The sequence below is a fragment of the Diabrotica virgifera genome, chromosome 4 (assembly GCF_917563875.1).
Source record: "Diabrotica virgifera virgifera chromosome 4, PGI_DIABVI_V3a".
NCBI classification, from domain to species: domain Eukaryota; kingdom Metazoa; phylum Arthropoda; class Insecta; order Coleoptera; family Chrysomelidae; genus Diabrotica; species Diabrotica virgifera.
In genome coordinates, this window is record NC_065446.1 from 116,170,058 (window position 1) to 116,190,452 (window position 20,395).

The following is a 20,395-nucleotide window of genomic DNA, read 5'->3' on the forward strand; positions in this document are numbered from 1 at the left end:
AAAGGAAGGAAGTGTCAAATGTCAACAACTGTATAGGCAAACAACATTACAGTGATTTGTCGGTTGTCTACCCAATAGGTGGCTAATTTCATTTTTCCAACAAAGAAAATTTTTGTCAAATGAAAAATAGCTCAGTAATGTATGAATAGATCACGTTGTTCTCTGATGTAGGTAAGTTAAAAAAATTGTATCCACAGCCCACAGGTCGTTTATATATTAAATCTACTAGATACATGTAAATCAAAACCTTGGAGAAAATTATACTTCGCTATGTTTTCGCGAAGTTGAGGCTTTAAGACATTTTATTTTAGATTTTTATTGTAGCAGGCGTCATTACTGTTGTTAATTGAAAAAAATCTAAAACCAGTGACTAACTTTATTATAGTTTTCAGTAGTATTATCTGTCTATATTTTTTTTATATTCATTTTTTCACCTTTCTTTGATTTTTCTTTCAGCGCACTTCAACATAACTGCACTCATGAAGCCAGTTATTGAAACCTAGTGGTTTGTACACGATTTTCCAAGGAGGGAGGAATATAATTAAATCAAACACGATCATCTTGACTCATTTCATTATATTAAAACATAAAAATATAAAACAATAAATGAGGTAATATGTATATATACCAATTTATTTTTTAACACTAACATATTACATGATATCACATGTTACTTGCACACATTTAAGTGTTGTACGTAAAATTTATTGACATTACGTCGATGTGGGACGACAAGAATTCTACTACAAAACCCTTGAACTCTTCCTTCTCATTAAAGTACTAAAAATCAGATGAGAAACCAGTCTAAATGATACCGTAAATATTAGAAGTTGATAAATCACTAATATACGTTCAACTAAGCGTCCTAAATGTCATTTAACTATCATTCTTGACATTTAATTGTCCTAAATGTCATTTAACTGTCATTCTTAACATTTACTTGTCCTAAATTTCATTTAAATGTCATTATTGACATTTAACTGTTCTAAATGTCATTTAACTGTCATCGTTGACAATTAATTGTGATTTTGACATTTTATGGATATTTCAATAAAAGGTATAGGAGCATAAAGGGCATACAAATTAACAGGTTTTTAAAAAAAACTAGGTCAAATTAAAAAGGAGCTTCGCAGGAAGGACACAATGCCCGACTGAAGGATAAAAGATGGAACCACGAAATACAACAATGGAGATCATGGTTAGGAAGGAGAAGCAGAGGAAGGCCACAGATGAGATGGGCTGATGACATTAAGTTGGAGGACACAAATGGAAGCAAATGGCGTAAAATAGAAAACACTGGATTGAAGATTGAATTGGGAAAAGCTATGTCCAAAGTTGGATTACCTACTTAAGGCTGAAGAAGAAGAAAGAAAACTAGGCAAATAAAGGAAATAAAATAATAAACGAAAGAAATAAAAAAGAGACAATGTCAAAATAGTTGAACATACTAAGAAGTCAAAAGGTAAGTTTGTAGAAACAAAAGCAGGAAATTTGTGATTCGTGTTGCACTCTGCAACTGAAGATACAGGTAAAACATAGTAATATTCAGTCACATAAATGTTTTGTTGATAAAATAAATAAAATTTGAAAGATTTCAGTCAATTACATTGAAGATGCATAGTATGGTTCTGTGAAATATATAGGGAATAGTAAAGGACACCGCACACATCTTATGGAAAATGTAATGTCACTCAAATACACAAGATTTATTTGAAATTACAATAATTTCATATCATTGCGCTAACTTTCAATTTTGATTAATAACGGCGTAAAATTGTAATTGAAGTTTATGAAAATACCATTTTTGAAGTTCATAAAACTGTCCTATTCATAAATACTATTAGTCTAGTCGCTATTGAAAACGGCTTAACACAGCGTGAAGCTGACCCTTATTTTGACGTGCTTCACTGGAAGTGCATTGTCATTTATTATCTATAAGATAAGAGACCTTAATACCTGCAGAAAGATTTACGAACTGCAGATTCACAAAATCTCTGTTCTCATTTTAACCTATTTGTTAGATTTATTTATATCAATTTACGACGTTATTAATCAACATTCAGAGTTGGCGCTGTGATACGAAATGATTGTAATTTCGAGACGACTATATTCATGTAATTTTTTATTGTATTTGAGTGACATTATATTTTCCATAAGATGTGTGCGGTGCACTTTATTTAGTATTATTGAAACATTGTTATATTGTTGTTCTGAAGCTATTTTCTTGTGGCATTTTTGCAATTAACTAGTTTTGATGGGAAATAAGCCACAATTTTACTAAAAAAATGATTTTATTAACAATTATATTGAATTTAAAAACAAATATTTAGTAACGATATTTGTGTTTTAATAGAAAATAAGGTTTTACATTATTGAGTGTGGAGTATGAATTTTGAACAAAAATTTGGATATTATAAAAAATTATTGTTTAATTGGTATTCTTATTCGACACTGGCTTTCCATCTGTTTTTGTTTGAATCATTTTTGCCATTTCAAGGGTCCCATTTACATTATTTCAATTTTTCATTATTGCAACGTTTATCAAAATATTTAAAAATTTCTGTGCACATATATTTTTCCTTTAGAATTAGACACAGCAATTTTATATCTATATAAAAACAGTATAATATTGATTGCCTTATGATTCTTATAAAATTCAACTATTCGGTGGGAACAAACTTAATATCTCACCACAACAAGTTCTTATTTAGTATTTTTCCTATAACATTTTTTATTTGTGCCCTTTGTTTTGTATTCGTTACCAATGGAAGTTGAAATTGATACGAGGTTTGAACAATACAATGACTTCACATATATGTAGAACTTCAATTACTTGATATTTTGATCTTTTGGCTCAATTTTTTTTCTAGGTTTGGCATTCACTGAAAAAATGAACAATATATGTGGTATTTTTCAAACAATATATTTATCGATGCAAGACAACATGCAGTTTTATCACATAGATAAATCTTTTAATAAGTTCAGATTCTTAGGCACTTAAAACAATAAATAAATTGCCTCACCAGATAGCATTATTCTATGATTTGCAAGATTTGGAAAAAAATCAAAAAAAGATGGCACGCAATCAAGGAATGCATATTTTGTTCGTCGACCTATTGAAAGCCTACGACAGCGTTCCACTAAAGAAACTGTGGCAATCAATGGAAAGCACGAATATCAATTCATAGAATTAATAAAAACCGTCAAAGTACTATACAATCAACACATAACAAAAATAAAAACAGGGACAAAAATAACAACAGGATTTGTAACATCAAAGGAATAGAAGCAAGGATGTTGCCTGTCTCCTGTTTATTTAAAATATACCTCGAAAGTGCTTTAAAAATGTAGAACAAATGGGATACTACTCACCAACACTATGGTATGTACACTCAACTTTGCAGACGATCAGATCAAGTAATAGAGGCTCAAGATTATGACGATTTAAGCTATATGGCCCAAAAATTAATTGAAAAGTATGGGGTCTAGAAGTCAATAAAAATAAAACAGAATACTTGTACATTGGAGGACAACAAAAAGATTTCATAGATATAAATATTTAGCACGATGGAACATTAGACAAAGCCATAAGAGAAAAAAATACGACAGGGGGAAAAGCCATTACAGCATTTTATGGGACCAATCCATCAGCAAAGAAAATAAAAAACGGATATATGAGACTATAGTGAAAAATATCACTCATACAAGCTGTGAGGTAGGACCTCTTAGAAAGAACATTGGCAACACTGGGAGCAACGGAAATTGATTTTTGAAGAAGTGCGACAGGAAGATCTAGAAGAGAAAGGATTACCAATGAATGCAATACAATGAACAATCATGGATCACTTATCGATAAAACAACTTAGCTGGTTCGGACATATACAAAGAACGGATGAACAACGAATACCAAGGGAAGTACTAAAATGACAACCAGGAGAAAAGAGAACACGAGGTAGACCGAGGACAAGTTGGAGCGAAGGAATAGATCAAGAGCTGGGAGAAAGAAACATAAAAGAGGACCTATGGAACAACCTGGCGATTACAAGTCGGAAAACGGCGGAGAACGTCATAAACCGACATGTAGTATTACATTAATAGTTTATTTCATAAAAATGTTAGGTATATCGTTTGTGACAAACTGAATAATCTTTTATTTGATCAAAATTGGCAAATAATATCATAGAATATAAACCAATATATAAAAACTTTAGAAACTTTGATTAGAAACTGAACTTAGTTTAACTTGTTAGCTAAAAAAGAAGAATCAACTTTATATGCCGTATGTCAAACATGAAACATTGTTTAGCATTATGTCATACCTACTGCTTCGATGCAAAACACATCTGTGCATTTACTAATATTTTTTCGAAATAAATTATTTTCACAACCAAAGTAAATGCATTATCGTCTATACTGCGTTCCACGGTCACCTTTCAGTACAGATTATTATGAAGAACAGTGTTGCCAAGAGATATTAATATTTCTATTAAATAAATTTTAAAGTATTTTTATACCTCACTTGGTCTATTAAATTTGTCAGTATGTATGAGAAATCTTGTAAGCTGTCAAAGCAAAGGGAGTTTAGCTCGGTGGTAGCGCGTTCGACCGGAGATGGAGATCGAAAGGTCCCCGGTTTGAATCCGTGTGTTATCTAACTTTTTTTATTTTTAGTATTGTTTTAATAAAAATTTTTGGAAAGTAGTAAGTTAAAATTAGTTGAATCTTTAAATACAAATAACCTGTTGAAAGTATATTTATTGCGTTGAAATCATATAATAGAAGTATAACTTCTTACGTGCGTACAAAGTACACGTGTTAAAAAGTACATTTTTAAGGCACTCATGTGAATTGCAGAATTCGCTTCGCTCATTCTGCAAACTTTCACATGCGTGACTTAAAATTGTACTTTTAACACTTATATCATAAATAACTAGTAAATATAATATTAATCACAGGCTAATTATAATTAATATTCAAATGATATATCTTTAATATCGTATAAATATCTTTCCTAGTACCTATCTATGAATTATTTAAAAATAATAAAACCCACAGATTTTCAAATCAAGATGTTTTGGACTTCTGGAATATTCTATTAGACGGACTTTAAGTTCGTCTGCTTAAAACCGGCAACACTGAGCTGCAAGGTTCCATAAATTTTATATTGGGATATGCTGCCCACACTGCAAAGTGACTGCGGGACGATGGGGATGTTGCAAAAGAAGCAACAACGATGTATGGCAGTGCCAACCAAATAAAACGAATTTTACTAAAAATTCAGTCTGTTAAACTGAATAAATCTTTAAGTTATGTCAATAAAATTAGGCATTCCAAATCACGTGATATAATATGGCTGCTGGATGGCAAAACTGTCATCCATAGGCGTATCCAATTATTAAACCACTTCATATTTAAATTGCTATCACAATTTCACAGATTTCGCTAAACAATTAACAAAAAAACAAATCCAGACAGGATATTCTTTACAAATTTGTCAATATTTAATGTAAACATTAGATACGCGATGACCACCCCCCTTATCTATGTCTATGGCCATGTCAGTTTAGCCATCCACCGGCCACCACTGACAGTTCATTGGAATCCCTAATTGTTGTTTCTAACAAAATATGAAGTCATTGCACTGCGACATGAAAAATAAGCACAGATTTTGGTTAAAATTTTAAAACAATAATGTCATGGCAAGAAATTGACAGTTGAAATAATTTTTATCAGTTAAAACCACACAACATTAACAGAAGAAAAAAATATTTTAGTGAATATCAAAAGATTTAAGTAAAAAATTATGGCAAATGAGTAATTTTTATTCAATTTTTACTTTAACCTCATAGTTTTTGTCGTTTTGTTCTCTATAGCACCTGTTAAAGCAAAAATTTTCTTCTACTTCATATTTTTCTATGGCCTCTTGCCTTGCGACGCACAGCCAAGTTTTGAAAACAAAAATACAGATATATTTTTCTTCTGTCAAATACGGGGTGGGGTGTTTACAAAATAGGCCAACAAACATTAAACGTTTGAACCAGGCTTTGATTTACTATATAAATAACATGGTATACATCTACAAATATTTTTCAAATTTACCATTGTTCAAGAAGTACTCGGGACGGTATTCAAATTTTAAAATGTTAAGTAACTGTTTTTTTGTGTACCAATTCTTCTAATACTGGCTTCTACTGTCTTGAATAATGGGTAAATGAGGGACTAGAATTTTGCTCCCTGGCTGGATTTTTGTTAACTTAAATGATAAAAAATGATACTACACAAAATCTGGTCACATAGTTCAGGGTCTGGGCTGTTTTGTGCCCGATCAAAGTCCACAGTATTTCAGAGTGTATTTGTATGTATTTGACTTGCTGATTAACATTCGCACACTAAAAAATAGAAATCATTTTTACAAAATGCAATTTGTTTCTTTAAAAAACCTACAAAATGATGTTTGACAAACCTTGATCCAATAATTAGAACCATTCGAGTCAAATACATAAAAAATACACTCTAAAACTACGTGCATTTTGATAGGCCACGAAACAAGACTGGCCCTAGACTAAACGATATTACAGAAAATCTGGTCATATCTGAGCTTGTGAAAAAATATTACTAAAATCTGGCATCAATGTAGACTTTTAGAAGTGAGAGGTGAATTGCGATGATCTAACTGCCTGGCTTTAGAACTAGGTTAAGTTAAAAAAAACTTTTGTTTAAATCAATGAAACTCAAAGTGGGATCCAAAAACGAGCCAGGGAGCTAATTTGAATTATGTAGAACCATATTGCGATTTTTCTCAATAAAATTATTTTTACACAATCTTTGAAGTATCTAATAACATATATATTATTAAGTATTTACAAATATAGACCTAGTTAGAATAAAATTTCTCTTATGTACAATATGCACACTTGTTCTTTCTTTTTCACAATTCCAATATATACAAAAAATGCCCCCTTACAGGAGCAAGTTGATACGCCACAGCAGTAGTGACGTCACGTCGCCATGTTTTATTGATGCTTTAATTCTAAAGCCACAAAATAGCTTATGATAATATCGAAAATTCTGTTCGCTTAGAATCATAACCTCAAAAATTGCGTGACGTCACACCAATATGGCGTACTAAAAGTAAATTTAAATCTGCGTTTTGAGCTTCATAGCATAAAGTATTTTGTTTTTGTTGTAGCCTAACAGAATAGGTATTCTGATTACATATAACATAACTAGGTAATAAAATCAATATCAAACGAAAAAGTGTATGAGTTATAAATGATTATGCAAAAAAATACGGTTTTCCAATAACTATCTTCAATAAACGCTATTGACTATTGACTCATCTCTGCTTCATTAATAATGAAATAATTATGCACCATATTGTCGGGAATGACCTATAAAAGAACGAAACGTGACTGCAGTGCAAAAAAGTCCAAATAGAGCTTAAATCCGCAGCAATTCCATCTCTTCTGTTGACATTTGTCAATCATTATTTGTTTTTGGACCGGTAAGACTGAACATTCTTGGAAATATCATCAATATGCTAAAGGTGAAAAAAAAATGCTTAGGACGTTGGAGAAAAATTGAATAAGAACTGAAAGGATAGGTCTATAAATATAAATCGACGTTTTTTCCAAGGAAAAGGGCCAGTACAGGTACACATTACTCAGAGAAGCACTGAAAAGGATAATCAGAGAAGCCAAAGAAAAAGAATCAGTGGAATGATGCGAAAAAATTGAGACTCTACAGTCAAAACACGATAGTCACAATTTACATAGGGAAGTTAAAGAACTCACAGATAGAGTAAGACGGAGACAGAAAGAAAATCTAAGTGATTCTGACGGAAACATCATCTTAAACAGACAGAGTAAAATAAGAACGTGGAAAGAATACCTAGAGAAACCATTTAAAGACCAAAGGATTACCACCTTTGGGCTAAAAAAGAGATAAATGATGGACCAAGAATATTACAGCAGAAAGTTTATTCTGCAATAACACACCTAAAGGTGAACACACCGAATATGTGAAAAACGTGCGTGGAGTGAGGCAAGGCTGTATTTTGTCCCCTCTAATCTGCAATCTCTACTCTGAAAGAATATTTATCGAAGCTTTGAACGAAACTGATAAATGTATCCTTATTAACAAAATCACGTATTACAGTGAACAATATGGACTCAATATAAACGTAAAAATGACAAAGCTTATGATAATTAGCAAGAAAAAGGTCAACTCTACGTCAACTAAACCCCTGTAGAAAGAATGACGCACTACAACCACTTCAGCACCAGGTACATACAACCAAGAGATAAGAGCGCGCATCGAAAGATCCACCTTCAACCGGATGGGGTCTTCTGCAAGAGCGACAACCTCTCTCTTGGTATGAAAGTAAAAATGCTAAAACAGTTCTGTCATAACTCCCTCTAAGGTCTTTTCGCGCTGTATAACCCGAACGTACCCAGAGGGAGAACCCCTGCGCATTACAAAATTGGACGTTCAATAAGGTCGAATATTTCCCTCCGAAAACGTAACGCGCAGGCGATCTCCCTCTGGTTACGTTCAGGATACGTTCTGGGCATGCTCCACGAATAAATCTTATGATAAGATGGTACGACTCATGGCCTCCTGTTATTCCAAACTTCTGTTTTCCCTGCGAATCCTCGTGGAACAGCCCCAATTGTAAACTGAACCTTTTTTTGGTAAATACCTGAACCATTAAAAAAAGCAGAGATGAGTTAATAATGGTCTTGGTAATCCATAATTAAAACGTTGTCTTCTTATGCTATGACCAATAAATTGAGCATTCGGAGATCACACTAATCTTATTCATAAAAAATTAAGTATCTCATCATACTTAGGCCCGCAGTATCGAAATAATATGTAAAATAATCGAAAACGATTGAAATTTCAGCTGCATATTCTCACACGCACCATGTCCTTATAATTCATTCTAAAATATTAAAATCACAACCTGAGTAAAGTAGGCCAGTATATGAAAAATATCGATCTGAGTTTTTGGTAATAGATAAGTCGAACTATATAGATCGTTTACTTTGAATTGGAATGTATCATGTTTCGTTGATCAGGGGTCGAATTTGTTCATTAATTTACATATGTATAATGTAAAGGTGATACAACTTAGGAGACACTAGGATTTGTCACATTACAGAGTTATTTGTCGCATTCATGAGACGAAAAAGTGACGGAGCGGTTCCGCAACTACATATTGGGAATTCGTTCTCTGAATGTCGCGCTACTTGCGGAACGTGTTACGGAACGGTCGCCATGACAGTGAGCTTGTTTTAATTCGGTAAACAGTCCATGGTCTTTGACCATGATTATGAAGTAAAAAAACAATTTATTGTGCAGAGGTAAGTACCTCACATATAACAGAAAGTGATAGGCTGTCACGAATTTAGGGAACAGAGTGTTCACAAGACGAAACACAACTGTTACCGCTCCATCGGGAACTGCTCCCTCACTTTTTCATCTCCTGAATTCGACCATTGCTAACATTTTAAAGGAATCTCTTATTTTGACAAATGACATTTGAAATTTTGACAAATGACGTTTGTATAACATAAAAATAACCTATAAGATCCTATTTGTTACCTACGATAAGATCCTAGATTAAAAACTAAAATAAGATCATTAAAAAGAGTAAAACATTGAATTTAATTATTTTGTCATTTATAGAATATCTACCATAATCCATAATACTCATCTTATAATATGGAAGAGCAATAATTAGAAACAGCTATTTTAGCTGGGCTAATGACGAAGAAATAGTTGTTTTCGCATATTAACAATATTCATTATATAAAAAAACATATTTGATCAAATATCCAAAGATATACAGGATGTGATAAATAAAAGCGAAGTTAGATGTCTTTCTACGCATAATTTGACAGGTTACGTCAAAATAAGGGTATCTTTAAATATGCGTTCTCTGGCATGTATTTAATTTTAATATAGGCATCCTTTATTTTATTAAAAGACAGTAATAAAGGATGCAAAACTGCGCATGAGTATATTATGTATGTCAAATTAAAATTGCGCTATAAAACACTTCAATAACTCTATATTGTGACAAAACCCAAAACATTGTGTTTTGTGGTTTATTATAATAGTATACCAATAGTATACTATGCTGTTAGGTTTAAGTTTAGCAAAGTTATAAAATAAAACAAAAAGCTGTATGAGAATTCTTGATATCTAAGGAATTTTTACGAAATCAGCATTAAAACAACCATGCAACGGCCAAATAATTCGATCTGAATTAAGGCTAAGCCAGGATTATACGGGAAGAGCCAGAAGAAAGATATATGCCCTGATGTATTTAATGATAAAATCAGTTAGCAAAAGAAGTAATTCCAAAAAAGGCGTTATTTGGTAAAGAAGAAAGTATTTTCATCAAGGACCACGTATATTGTCCATAACTCTGCGATTACAATATCCAAAATTCAAGATTTGGGTTTCACATTAGTAAGCAACTTATTGGATTACCCATACGTGAAAAATGGATCAAAAATAAACAATAATAGTATTTAAGCTACAAGATAATGGGCTATTTGGTGAGATTGCGCCCAATGTTATGGGAATACGTCAAAAAATGCTTATGTCTATTCTGTCCATGCTGTACGCATGGAATATTGTTGGGAAAGATGTTCAGAGTATATTCTACGCTTTTTGAGGTTTTTGGCGCATATTCGACGGATAATGAACGTTACTTTTCGCATTTGACGATTATTCGACGTTTTTGGCGCATAGTTGTCGCATAATGGACGCTACTTTACGGTTTTGACGATTATTCGAAGTTTTTGGTGCGTATTCAACGCATAATCGATGCATATTCGTCATTCCTTGACGCGTATTCGAATATAGTCAACGCTTTTGGCGCATGTTGAAGGTTATTAAGGCATTATCGGCGCATATACACCTAAAATGTGATAAAACGGTCGAATATGCGTCAAAAGCATCAAATATGCGCCAAAAACGTCGAATATATGTCAAACAGCGTTAAATATGCGACAAGCGCGTAGAATGTGACGTATATAATGTCAAAAGACCTCAAAGGTGCATCAAAAGTTTCAAAATGCATGAAAAAATATTTTGAATATGCGCCAAGTGTCAAAAAGTGTAGAATGACATATAAACACATGGAAAAAGTCAGTCAAGAAAGTAGTTTGTATATGGCAACCAAGAAAAGAGAACAGAACAAAACGGGTATATGTCATTACATTAGTACTGTGATAGAACAGCTCAGGTATGCGCTGATCCAGCCAATCAACCATCTTTCACTTTTGGCTAAGAAACGCAACACCGCCCAATACTCCATAAGGAGGAAAGGCAATAAGAGAGAGAACAGCTCAGGAGGCTATCTGTCTAATAGAACCTTTGAAAGTCAAGAACACTCAGACAATTTTTGTTTTTGTAAAAAATTTAGTTAAAAACAATATCGTAGGTATATTTATATACAAGATTTTGCTCGCAAGTTGAACTACGACCCCTAATAGTTAACTTTTTGTGCTTTTAAATACTTATTTACGTTTTTGTTGTACATTTTGGAAGGCAACCCTGTTAAAAAGTGTCGAAAAGATATTTTTCATTTCTTAAGCCTTGTTACATCTGACCTATAATACTAAGTAGCAGTTTAATGCTACGTGCCCCCCACTAAGACATGCATGAAGCCATCCCATTCGTTCTCAGTCCGTACGTTTTCTTTCCATTCGGAATTTTCACTATTACTACTACTACTAAGACCGAGCTCGGCGTATAGTTCATTGTTATTGAGCGATTCCAAGTCCGTTTGGCTCGTGAGGCTCAGAACCGAGCCCCAGTTGATCGGCCTGGTGGTCTCGTCGTCGCCCAGACCGGAGTCCGTGTCTGGAGGGTTGGAAGGAAAGGGGGTTGCTCTTCCCGAGCAGTTCATATCCCTCAGGCTTTGTTCGTAGTTGGTGTCCGGTACCGTTATCGGCGATAGGGCTGGTAATGACGGATAACTTGGTTCCGGCGGTTCAGACTCCATTTCTCGTTCTAGCCTCCTTAAAGTGTTACATATCAGCACCGATCTACGCAAAGACGGATCCGAACATTGTCTATACCTGGCTAGTTTGCACATTGAAAGATTTAAAACAGCTAAACGTCTCTGTCGGTAACATGGTACGTGACACCATCTCGTCCTACCGTCACAACAACGCGTTCTAGCGGGGGGAGAAGCACCCAACTCGAGGTAGCTCTTACCGTTCTCTTCGCACCGTATCGTTTGCTGCTGGGGCGGCTGGTAGTATTGCCAATAGTCGGTTTGAGTTTGAAACCTGAAAAAAACAACACAAAAATTAGAAACAAATTGTATATAGTATCGGAAAGAATTTAACGTAGAGATTCACTTTAAACGGTAGGAAGTGAGAGAAACTTATTTAAAACGGTATAGCAATATTAGATCCCCGAAATCTTGATGAAAATTTTGTGGTGGAATTAACTCAAGAAAGTTCAACATGTTGCCAAAGTTATTGTTTTTATTTGACCTTTCCTCTTTTTTAAAGCATTTGAAAAATGTGCTAAAACAATCAAATTTGGGCGAATTGAATTACCTAAATGGCAGCTTACTATTTTTATGGGATATACACACCACACAATTTGACGTTAAATTAAGTTTATTTTAACGTTTTGATTTCCACTTCGGAAATTGTTTTCAAAATACAAAACATTAATAAATAAAATTTACATTTCATATCGCTGTTTCAGTCATTACGTGTCCCAGATATTGTAACTTTCTTATTTTTATTGTGTTTCTTATTTCGTATTCCTTGCCCATTTCTCGCAATACTTCCGTGTTCGTTTTCTTCTGTGTCCATGCTATTTTAAGCATCGTGTAGCACCCCCTCTGGTAGCACCTGTCGTTTCAAATGATTTATGTACGTGTTCTTGCTTCAGTTTCCAACTTTCAAGTCCATATTGTAGTAGGTATCGAAAGCACGTAACATCTCAGATAGGGCAGAGAAATAAGATTTTTCTCGTGACACATCCCCCTCCAGGCCGAAACCAAACCTTTTTGAGTAGTATGGACGTCTATATTAATAACCTATATGTTTCCTGCAGCTGATTTTGATGATATACGTAGTTATAAACAAATGAATATCAAAAAACGGTAAATGTTCGCTTTTTTCGTCTATTACTAAAACGTGAAGCATTCTAAACAAATTTGAGAATAAGAAACTCATAAATGATATAAAAAACTTCAATATGGCGTTCGCTGAATATGTCTATCCTTATTTGTTGCTTAGAAAATTGCAATATACGTCATAAATTTTGAGATTTTATAAATGATCATAACTTATGTAAAAATTAAGTTAGAACCTTCTTATTACACTGAATGCTGAGACTTCTTGTGCCAAATTATATTGTAAATTTCAGACCAATTTGTCAAATAGTTTAAAATTATTTAATTTGTTTATCCCAAATTCATTTTTTTTTTTCGAAACACTATAAGTCAGAAAATTATGAGGTCACAGTAATACTTCGGACAGTTTATGAAAGAAGATTTATACTATTATCTTAATTAAAAAAAATGACAAAAAGTAATTTTAAACAGTGTAAAATTATTTTGCAAAAACATGTCGATTTTTTGCTTACTTATAAACAATTAGAATAACTTTTTAACCGTTACCCGTAGAAAAATTATTTTTTCATATTTAGAAAGACTGAATTTTTATACACATTTAGAAAGAAAAACAATTGTCCTAGGACAATTAGGGACGAAGTTAGCCCCCCCTTTTTTAATTCACATGTTTTTGCAATATTTAGAATTATTTTTTGTCATTTTTTTAAGTTAATAGTGTAAATCTTCTTCTTTCATAAACTCTCCAAAGTATTACTGTAACTTCATCATTTTCTGACTTATAGTGTTGCAAAAAAAAATTAATTTGGGATAAACAAATTAAATAAATTTTAAACTATTTGACCGATTGCTTTGAAATTTAACCAGAAGTCTCAGCATTCCGTGTAATAAGAAGGTTCTAAGTTAATTTTTACATGTTATGAATATTTATAAAAACTCAAAATTTATGATTTATTTTGCAATTTTCTAAGCAACCAATAAGGATAGACATATTCAGCGAACGCCATATTGAAGTTTTTTATACGATTTATGAGTTTCTTACTCTCAAATTTGTTTAAAATGCTTAACTTTTTGGTAATAGACGAAAAAAGCGAAAATTTACCGTTTTTTGATCTTCATTTGTTTATAACTATGTATATCATCAAAATGGGCTGCAGGAAACATATTATAGGTTCTTAATATAGATGTCCATACTACTCAAGAAGGTTTGGTTTCGGCCTGGAGGGGGTTGTGTCCCCAACAATATATTTTTTTCCTTATTTCTCTGAACTAAGAGCTCTTACTCTCAGTTCTAATCTAAGGTCTTTATTGCAGAGAATTGTTTTCATTTTTTACAAATGCATTTCTTGCTATTTCTATTGTGGTCCTTCATTCTGTTATTTGATCATTATTTTCTGAAATCTAGGTTCCCAGGTATTTGTATTAATTTATTAACCGTTTCTAATCAGTACATCTCCCACATAATATATTATATTATATGTTTGTTTGTATATTTATTTTCTTTGTTACCTATTACCATATTACTCATATATCTTTTTTATATTCAGTTTTAGTCCATATTGTACACAGACATTGTCAAGCAGAGCTTGCCATAATCACGGTGTCATCTGCATACCTTATGTTGTTAATAGCTCTTCCTAAATTTCTAATTTAACTAATTTTCAACAAAAATTGCAAATAACTCGAAAAGGAAGCATTTTTCGAAATAATTGCCAAGAGAGGAAAAGTATTTAATTCGATGAGATACGCGATAAAAAAAATTTATTCGAAGGGATTCGAAAAATGGTTTTTTTTTGTTATTTTTGTTAACAATTTCCGGCCTACTTGAAATTTTTAAAAAATACTTTTAATTTTGAACTATAGAATCGAATAAGAATTGTGCGGTAGATAGAAATGCAAAAAAAATGTAGTCGGTATATTCCGTTTCAAGCGTCTTTTTATGGGTAAACCGCTCGCCTATAAATAATCATCTTTTTTATTAAATCATTTTATTCTCTTCTCTTAACTGTTTTAATCTTAATCCATTATTTTTCGCCTTAAATCTAATTTTTATAAAAATACTACACAACGATAAAAAGTTTTTGATTTTAAAGTTATATTATACGAAGTTTAGAGTTTGGGAAACTTGTAAACTTGCTAAATTGTACTTACAAGTAGAGCAAACTTTACGTGAGTATTAGGCCTTTGTTTCAAAGTAAATGCAACTTTTTGATTACTTCAATGAAAATACAATTTGGATTTACATGGATTAATAATAGGTGACGCAACTATAAGAAAATGGCTGTTATGTTATTAATAATATATAACAGCAAGTTCAAAGTTTACGACAAACGTGCCAGAGGTTGAAGGAAGTTTCATAGGACGAGTATAAACTTTTCGAAAAAATTTTTTGTTCTTGATCTACCAAAATGTTTCGGTGATGATAGGTAATGTTAATATAATACATTCAAAAGGAGAATGAAGTCTTACACTGTGAAAATCATTTTACAATGAAATACAGTAAGTATATAATATAAGTATATAATAGTAAGTAGAATAGTAGTGAGTATATAATAATAAATAATACAGTTTCTCCTTCTTAACGTGTCTTCTCCTCAATGGAGGTTGGCTACTACAATTACAAACTTTTGTCTGTCTTCAGCTGTTATTATTAGCTGTTCAAAAATTTAGCCCTACATTTGTATAAGGTTGAGGTACATTTTGATGTTTTCGAATTGATATCACTTTGGTTTTCTTAATGATTATCTTCATACCAAATTGCTCACAGACCCAGTTGGTCCTGTCGATGTGTCATTGTAGACCCAAGCCGGAATCCGCAATTAACACAATCCGCAATTATTGATATTTACGCCATTCTCCTTGGCTCCATCCTTGGAATCCGTCAGTGCCTATTTAACAGGGGTGACAGAACACATCCTTGTCTAACTCCCCTCCTAATTTCTACTTCTGCTGACGTGGAACCTTCGATCCTAACTCTGTCGTTTTGGTTCCAATATAAGTTTCTAACAGTTTGATGTCTTTCCCATCTGAACAAATGCTTTTTCGGAGTCTATGAAGCATGTAAATATATCTTTCTTTGGTCGTAGCATTTTTTACTCTGAACACTCTCGTTCCCATGCCGGCTCTGAATCCAAACTGATCGTCTCCGATGAGACGGAACTCACTGCAGTGTTGTGAGATGAATATTGCTTAGAACCAAGCCTGTCTTGGGGTCATCATCATTCTCGGAAGCCTCGTTCGGCTTCCCTAATTGCATTTCTCCACACAATTCTATCTCGTTGAACATGACCAAACCATCCTATGCTCTCCCATTTTGGAATCAATTGGTGCTACACCTAGACTTCCCCTAATATACTCATTTCTAATTTTATCCTTCTTTGTCACTCCACTCATCCATCTAAGCATTCTCATTTACGCCACATGCATTTGTTGTTCCTCTTTCTTTTTCACTGCCCAACATTCAGTTCCGTACATCATAGCCGATCTTATGGCTGTTTTATAGAATTTTCCCTTCGGCTTCATTGGAATTTTTCTGTCACACAACACACCACTCGCTTCTTTCCACTTCATCCATCCAGCCCTAATTCTACTGCATGCATCTCCATCTATTTCTCCATTACTCTGTAATACCGATCCCAGGTACTTAAAACTATTGCTTTTCACAATCAGTTCACCATACAAAGATACCATTTTATTTGTAGTAACTCCATCTTTAAATGAACATTCGAAATACTCTGTTTTTGTCCTACTAAGTTTTTAACCTTTTTCCTCCAGAGCTTGCCTCCACTGTTCCGGTTTTTGTTCTAAATCTCTTTCACTATTTCCTACTAACACGACATCATCAGCATACATTAAGCACCAGTCTTGGGGTATTTTTCCTAATACAGTTTAAAATACGTCTGATAAACTAGAAAGAAAGAATCATCAACTTTATTAACTATTGATCATATCGCCATAAAAAATCATGAAAGAATAGCCAGAACGGGACAACAGGTACCGCTGAAACACATATCTTGTAAATAGGTCTTACCTGCTATACTGGTATGGTGTAAACCTGGCTGGTTCGGGGATGGTGCTCCCGCTTCCACCCTTCTCGTCATCCGACAACTCATCGTCAAACTCCTCGTCGTCGAAGTCGTCGTCCAACGTGGTGGTGACAGCCTCCGGTCCCGACGAAGCCACGGTGGTGGTGAGAAGGGAGGCGGCCAGAGACGGCGTCGGAGTCCTCCAGGCGTCGGCCGTCGGGACGGCCACGGCCTGGAGACGCGCTATGCAATCGTCCGCTTCCCAGCGACCCGTCTTCGCCGGAGGCGTCGATGAGTCCAAGGGGGCAGTTGCCGCTTCCAGTTTTCGCTTACATCCCGTTCCTCCACCTCCTGCTGCTACTCCTGTAGTGGTCTGCAAACCCATCATGGCACAGTTCTGAAAAAAAAAACAATAACATTTTAAGTACTTAATGCAAAAAAAAATTAAAATGATAACAGATATTGGAAGTTTCTGGATTATTTCAACTTGTAGACACGGGAGCATATTTGATGGAAATCATGACTCGGAACGTGGGAAGGACTTTTCAATTTTCAAGTTATAACACAAAGTGCCAGAGATGTCAACTGTGATGTGTATGCATGTTTCATTGGTTTTGAGAATTGAGAAGGCATTTGACACAATACCACATGGGAAACTAAACGATATCCTAAAACATCAGGACTTGATGGTAAGGATATAAGACATCTCAAACTTATATCTTCAACAAAAATCAACAGTGAGATTCGAAAATGAACCGAGATTTTCACAGTCTGAAAAGGAGTTAGACAAGGTTGAATACTGTCAGCAGCATTATTTAACATATACATACTCTGAAAACATCTTGAGAGAAGCCTTGGACGAATCACAAGATGGTATTGCAGTAAATAGCAACTTATAAACAATATTACATATACAGACGATACAGTATTGCTGGCAGATAGTGCGCAGGGGCTCCAACGGATGATGGAGATTGTTGTAGAAAAATATAACAAATCCGACCTAAAACTAAATTGTATGAACACAAAAATAATGATTATTGATAAGAACACCAAAATAACGGCCCAAATTACAATAAGCGATACACTCTTAGGAGTGGAGAAAATATGCTATTTGGGCTGCAATATTCAGGATACCTGGGATCATAGCTACGAAATAAAAACTCGTATTGAAAGAGCAAGAAGCTCTTTTAACGGTCTTGTGAAGATTATCTGCAACTTATCTATATCAACATACGCATAAGAATTCTTCAATGTTACTTCTTTAGTGTCCTCTCTACGGAGAAGAAGGCCGGAAACAAGATGCGATAAAACTATTAGAGGTATTTGAAATGTAGTGCTACGGACGTATGTTAAGGGTCTCATATAATACACCACACAACTGACATAACTATTCTCCAGAAGCTAAGAAATGACAAAGAAATTATTAACACCGTAAAGAACAGAAAATTGGCTTACTTCGGCCATATTATTCATAATAGTATACAGTGATGAGCGCGCTAATAACCGGCAAAATAGCGCAAAAGATGGAAAACACTTAATAAAGTTGTGAGATAAACAGAAATGAAACTAGTGGAGATGGGAGATTTAGTGATAAAAACCTATAAATTTACGTTCTATTTATTGTTTCCCATCTTTAAGACGTATCGGATGAGTTTGGCTGTTGCCACTGTGACAGTGGCAGTTTTAGTTGACATACACCTCTGACACGTCTAAAGGTGGGAAACAATAAATATAATGTAGGTTTTTATCACGGTTTTTATCGCTAAATCTCCCACCTCCACTAGTTTCATTTCTTTTTATCTCACAACTTAATGTGTTTTCCATCTTTTGCGTTATTTTGCCGGTTATTAGGGCGCTCATCACTGTATATCTAACTTTCTTTAAACACTGTGTTCCCTGTCATTTTTCCAGAAAGCATCTTTGGCACTCATCTAACCCTCATTTTTGACATGCCAAGTTTTCATGGACTAAAACCAAAAGCAGATCCTTCTCAGCTGAAAGATTTTGGCTAATCTACGACGCTTTCCTAGGAAGAAAACTTTTTGCAAAAAAAAGGGCTCTGGGATAAACAAATAGAATACCTTTTAAACTAATTGATGGATCGCTCTGAAATTTTGAAGGTTTGTTAAGTACCCCAATAGCCAACTTTGGATGAAATACAAGTTGTACGTTAATTTTAATACTATTTATTAACAAATAACGAGATTGCCTTATTTTGCAGTTTGCGAAGCAAAGATAATAAATATCTGAGACTTTTACAACATCTATATTGGAATCAAGAAGCTTCTATTCTGGTAGATGGCAAAGATACAGACAAAATTTGCATTCAAAGAGGTTTCAGACAGGTTTGTGTGTTATCCCCAACTTTGTTTAATGTATACTCAGAAATAATATTTAACGAAGCCTTGAAAGGGCAATGAGGAGTTCGAATCGGGGGAGAAACTATTAACAACATCAGATATGCAGACGACACCGCGATCATGGCTGAAAGTATCGAAGATCTTCAATTCCTTTTTGATCGAGAGAATGCTCCAATAACGGACTTGGCATAAACACAACAAAGACAAAGTTACTTGTGGTTAGCAAAGAAGACGTCGGCCCTATGCAACTAATTGTCAATAATGAACCTTTAACAAAAGTTAATCCGAGAATTAGAAGCCTTCGAGATGTGGTCATATCGTAAAATGCTCAGAATATCTTGATTCTTGGGTTTAACGCATTTCAAACAAAGAAGTCTTAAACAGAGTAGGTCAAGGCGAAGGTGACTTAATCAAGATGATAAAAAAGAGAAAACTTGAATATCTCGGGCATATAATGAGAGGTAGCAGGTACAGGATGCTGCAGTTAATACTCAATGTAAAATTCGACGGAAAAAGAGAAATTGGTAGGATAGGAAGAAATATTAATGGCTCCGAAACCTTCGTCAATGGACTGGCTTATCAGCAGATCAACTATTACATGCCGCACAAGATCGAGAACGATATCGGCAAATTGTCATGGAAGCTACCCACGCCTAAAATTTGGGCACGGTACTTAAAGAAGAAGAAGCAAATTGACTTTTTAACTTTGACTGAAAAACCGCTATTTTGAAGTTGTTTCAATGTTCTAAAATATCAAATTTTGTAATTTTATGTCAACTTTTAGCTTTCTAATGGGGTGCAAAAAATCGAAAAATGTGTTTTTACTAAATCGTTAATAATTCATAAACGGCTCCTAACTCTTGGCAGATTTTCTTTCTATAGATCTACAATAACTA

At 33.9% G+C, this 20,395-nt stretch overlaps 1 protein-coding gene and 1 long non-coding RNA gene across 4 annotated transcripts in view; one reads left to right on the forward strand and one right to left on the reverse strand.

Moving 5' to 3' along the window:
• Positions 1-19: 19 nt before the first annotated feature.
• Positions 20-623, forward strand: LOC126883117 (uncharacterized). Its single transcript, XR_007697508.1, has 2 exons — positions 20-171; positions 457-623. It is a non-coding gene; the product is annotated as an uncharacterized LOC126883117 (long non-coding RNA).
• The window catches only part of LOC114335183 (uncharacterized), a 127,125-nt gene continuing 107,291 nt past the window's right edge, over positions 562-20,395 (reverse strand). For all 3 annotated transcript variants that reach the window (XM_028285366.2, XM_028285368.2, XM_028285369.2), the window contains 2 exons: positions 17,145-17,536; positions 562-12,311 (listed from right to left, as the gene is read on the reverse strand). In XM_028285366.2, the coding sequence (XP_028141167.1) occupies positions 11,654-12,311; positions 17,145-17,536 (1,050 nt within the window). In that variant the 3' untranslated portion in view covers positions 562-11,653. The remainder of the gene's footprint in view (positions 12,312-17,144; positions 17,537-20,395) is intronic.